General features: G+C 39.9%; 1 protein-coding gene across 1 annotated transcript in view; it reads right to left on the reverse strand.

Moving 5' to 3' along the window:
• The window catches only part of LOC102211133 (cystine/glutamate transporter), a 4,435-nt gene extending 3,848 nt beyond the window's left edge, over positions 1–587 (reverse strand). Inside the window, exon 1 of the mRNA XM_005740842.1 lies at positions 320–587. Within this exon, the coding sequence (XP_005740899.1) occupies positions 320–548 (229 nt within the window). The 5' untranslated portion in view covers positions 549–587. The remainder of the gene's footprint in view (positions 1–319) is intronic.
• Positions 588–4,933: the final 4,346 nt, after the last annotated feature.

The following is a 4,933-nucleotide window of genomic DNA, read 5'->3' on the forward strand; positions in this document are numbered from 1 at the left end:
CGGGCCCTCTGACCACCACCAGTAGGCAATGGGTGAAGTGTCTTGCCCAAGGACACAATGACCGAGACTGACAGTGCTGCAGGTAGCTCCACATGTTTGATTTGGCAGGTTTTTCATACACCACATGCCATTCTTGATGCAACCCTAAATGGATTTGTGTCTCTTTCCAGGACTGAACTGGGCTGTCCACTTGTGCAATCATGACACCAACATAAATCTAGCTTTTTACTATTTACTCATAAAACACATTGTTTCTCATATTTGACACTTAAGTGCAAAGAACAATAGCAGACATCAGCTGAAATGTCATTCATCTTACCAAAGAGAGAAAGGACACCACATAGCACCCACACCAGCAGAGATAACCCCACGCTGCCACTGTTCATCAGGACTCCTTTCGGTGCAATGAAAATCCCACTGCCCACCACAGTCCCAATGATGAAGGACACGGCAGGCAGCAGTCCGATCTGCCTCCGAAGGCACACCACTTCATCATCTCTCTTATCCGTCTCGTTATTTCCCCTTTTCTTTATCCTGGTCCCCTCCATTTCTCTCTGTGGCTGTAGGTCACAGGGTGAATGTGCTGGACACTGTGGCAGGAAGAAACAGCACAGGCTATAACAACACCCCCACCCCCCAATCCTGTCTGTTTTTTCACCACTCATTGGCTCTTACCCCACCCGCCCAGGCTGAGCTGGGAACAAAGCCAGCAGTCTTCCAAACTTAAGCAACAATTAACACTGTACACTGTGGATGTGCGGATGGATGTGTGTACAGCTTGGAAGAGGCCCTGTGGGTTCAGACGGAGACAGGTCAGGGTGCTGTGGAGGCAGCTGCGTAGACTGCAGGAGGGCTACTTTCAACAGAATCTACACAGACTAAAATCTGTCCTTTCAAGCTATTTTACACAGTGTACATAAACGTTTTAAGCAAAAACTAAAAATGATATGAGACAACAGAAAAACAAAAAAATGACAGAGGCCACTTTATTAATATTCCTTACTTTCACTTGAGTGGCCACTGCATGGATGTCAGCTTCACTTTAGCAGCAGGAGCTCTGCTTGTTAACATTCCTCTACACACAGCACACATCAAGTTCTTTCTGTCAAGATTCATGACGAGTGAATGACTGCATCTGCACTCAGAACTCCCCTCACTCAGATAATGCAAACATGGATGCATTCAAAATGCAGTCAGACTGAGAAACATTTCTAGTATATCATTTGTAAAATGTTCAGCATAATCAAAACTTTTTTTCAAATAACAATTTATGTGTAAAAGTTGTCCATGCACTAATGTATAGTTCTTTATTAATATGTCTGAACACTGTAAGGAAATCAATTTTTACAGTATAACTATTTTTTCTTTGGTGATACTAAGACTCATGGGAATGATTTCTCCTCCACTCAATTCAATTACTTAAAAGGTTTGATTGCTATAGTCAATTATTTTTGCATTTTTACATTTTTATGAGAATGTGTTATGGTTTCCAGTGACTGTGTGACCAATAACAGTGGGAAGGTGTAGTTAGAATAGGGCATGATTGTTAACACTTGATTCTTGTCATAGTTCATAAAAGACAAGAATTCAGGTTACATAAGACATGCTATTCATTTATATTTTACAGCAATTAACCATTTATTGAGATTACAGTAGGAACACCAAAATAATAGCTGCTCAGTTTTAACCAAATAGCTCATAGGATTATACTTTGGAGCTTAAATTTTACTCAGTACAGAATAGCATTACTTTTTGCTGTAAGCAAGCTGTCAGCATCTTACTGTATACATTTCTTTGATTTTAAAGTGTCAACCCCTTAAAAAGAACAATGTTTATACAAGTTTTAATAAATGGTTATGGTAGAGACTGAATCAAATGTATATTTAGATATTTAAATAATGCTGTTAAACCTCAGCGTGCATACAGTCCGTTTGTGTTCGATTATGCCTGTTACTACTTTGTGTTTCTCCATCTTTGGCCAGCAGATGGAACTCATGTCTCTTTCTTGGTAAATGTTACCTCACAGATGAACGTGCTCTTATTTTCCTCTAGAAGATGGCAATCACATCTTACCTGGCTTTGAATTTTACAGGCTGCTAACCTTGATTCTGTGTTTATCTCAACTGTGTCTTCTGCAGTTGAATGCGTACATAATTGTCTCCAAGGTAAAAAAAAAAAAAAAAAACCCCAAGACATCTCGAGCATCACAGCGTGAAATTCCCAGGGTGGGTCCAATTTTAGTCCTTCTCTCTGCAGGTAAACCCATCCCAGGAGACAAGGGCTTATCTTCCCTGCAGTTTTCCACCTGACCTGCTAAGATCCCTGCTTTGTCAACTGGAGGCCAAACAAGCTTCAACTGCTCACTCCCAACTGTTTCTCCCATAGGCTCGTCTCACATGGAGCAGAATACAACACATCTTAATATTTCTCAGGAGCCATTCACACAAGGGACCATCTGGCTTTTCCATTTAGTGAATCAATAGAGGTGCTTCTGTTTCTAAAACATCGGATATGTATCGGATTCAGTACCACATACGAAAGTGACCCAGATCGGATGTGAAAATATCGAATTTGTGCCGTTCACACTGTCATACCATGATCGTATATGGGTCGCATAGGGTCAAAAAAATCGGATTTGATGCGCTTTCGCCTGCAGTGTGAACGTAGCCTTAGTGTTAGGCCTAATGTAATAGGCTAGTCAGTAATTCTTTTCTGATTGCTGGCACAATTGCTCTAAAGCCATGAAGCTAGTTTGATTGCAAGTGATGGTTTTAAGATTTGTATACGATTCATTTGTTTCTCACCTCTCCTCCTGACTGCAGCTAGCCTCCGCGCAGATTAAACGTATGAACTGAAAAACCAGTCCAGGTGTTTTTGGATCTCTTTTAGGGAGAAATTCCAGGAAGGAAACATTCCAAGTGTGGTATGAAGTAGGGGAAATGTTGTTTGATATTGATGGATGTGTTGATTGCAAAAAGTTAAAGAGCACAGACATTGCTGAATATATTTATGCTGCTGCTGACTATATAGTTAAAAGTTGCAGCAGCTCTTGAAGACTCTTGTGTGTCTGATGATGATTTTAGCAGATCGCAGTGACTTTATTGCCGGGAGCCCTAGCTAAAGAGGGTTTAGCCCAGGTGTTTATTTATTAGTTTGATTTAGTTTAGGATTATACACTTTAAGTTGGACATATACATTATTTTTCCTTCTTTCTCGAGAAATTATCTTTTTGTTCTGGTTTTTCTTTAATTGGGCCAGCCAATCTGTGCTGTAAATATGGCACACTAATCCACTGTTGTAAAAAGAAAGACTGGACTGTTGATCTGTTGAACAGTTTATTTCTGCCTCCACCACTACGCTCATGGAAGCATCATCGTTGGTACCCAGCTGAGGTTTTTGCATGCACAGAGCATGGAGACCCCAATTATAAAATGTATAATCGGGTAAACCCTGAGTGTTCCTGTCCTGGGAATTAATTAACCTTCACACAGAAATGCACAAATGCACCACCACACATATGCGTACTGTACATGAAAACATAAACATAATGCTTAAGGGATTTCAGTGATATGGAAAAAGCCAGATATAGAGGCTCCCGCACACATATATGCACACATCACGTGTTGTTATTACGGGTTTGGGTGTGAACAGTGTGAACAAGCTGTTTAACTTTGTGAAGAAAACTTAGCTGTCTGAAGCTTATTTACAGTAAATTGATTATATTCAGTACAATGACTGGTGTTAATGTACTCTGCAGAGTATGAAAAGTAATATTGCATGAACAAGACTGAATTGTGTATTTTAGACCCTTTCTAAGAGGTAAGGAAAGCAGAGAAAACATGTTTTGTATTTTGATCTGATTTTGGTTTGGGTCAGCTCCACAAGAGAAAACAATTTCAAGGCCAATTTCTTTTTTACTCTTGAGCATTTCATTGCATCACACCAAATTCAGCATATAGATTTATGTACTTGGAAGTGCAGATTTTGGAAGCGAGTACTAGCCCATCCCACAATATTGTTGGTGCCTTTAGGAAACTGATTTAGTTATTCACACTGAGAAAACTTAATCAAAAATAGCAGTGATGGTTGTTTGCTAAAAATGGGTAATTTAAGCTAGTTGCGAGGTGGCTGCCAGGCAATGTCATGACATTATATTATATCATGCCTACTTCAACTCCTGTGGATATAATTAAAAGTTACTGTAAAAAATTAAAATAGCACAGGTATCACAGGTGCACAATGCTAAAAATGGGTCATTTTAGCATGTTGCTAGTTGGCTGCTTGGCAATGTCATGGTCTCATGATATCTGCTATAGATACAAACGCTCAGGGGCCTAAGATGTACCTGTGTGGCAAGTTGGTTGCTTGTCTCCTGACAGACACACAGACAGAGATTTTATGCATTGTAAGATAAAACTCCATATTTTCTTCTCTCTCAGTGAGATATATGTTCAAAGTTCTTGATGATAATACTCAAACTTTAACTGCTCATGAAGCATTATTGTTCTTTTTTTAGGCATTACACTGTGTCTTTAGCTTTTATATGAATTAATTTGAGACCTTGTTGGCTGCAGTTTCTCATAATGAACAGGAGCAAGGACTAAAGAGCAGGACTCAGATCATCTATTGCAAAACAGCAAAGCGCCCAGGGCTCAGCAAAGGCAGGAATAACATACTAATGTAAATCAGGTCCTACTGCAGCTGGTCAGGGATTTCTGCAGGAGAGGAAAACATGGATTGATTAAGGTTCAGACGAGTATGACCAATTGCTCTTGATAGTTTGATATTAGTTAGATAGTTTCCATTCAGTTCTTACTTGGTTCTCTTTTGCAGTTGAAGGAGGGTGAGTATGCAGATGGCCAAGGGAGTCCTAAAAAAAGATGAAGCAGCAGCCTGACAGGTGTGCAAAAAAGGTTACCGGCTTGAGTGAAGC

This window comes from Pundamilia nyererei, unplaced genomic scaffold (assembly GCF_000239375.1).
Source record: "Pundamilia nyererei isolate P.nyererei 1_Seehausen unplaced genomic scaffold, PunNye1.0 scaffold00104, whole genome shotgun sequence".
In the NCBI taxonomy this organism is placed as follows: domain Eukaryota; kingdom Metazoa; phylum Chordata; class Actinopteri; order Cichliformes; family Cichlidae; genus Pundamilia; species Pundamilia nyererei.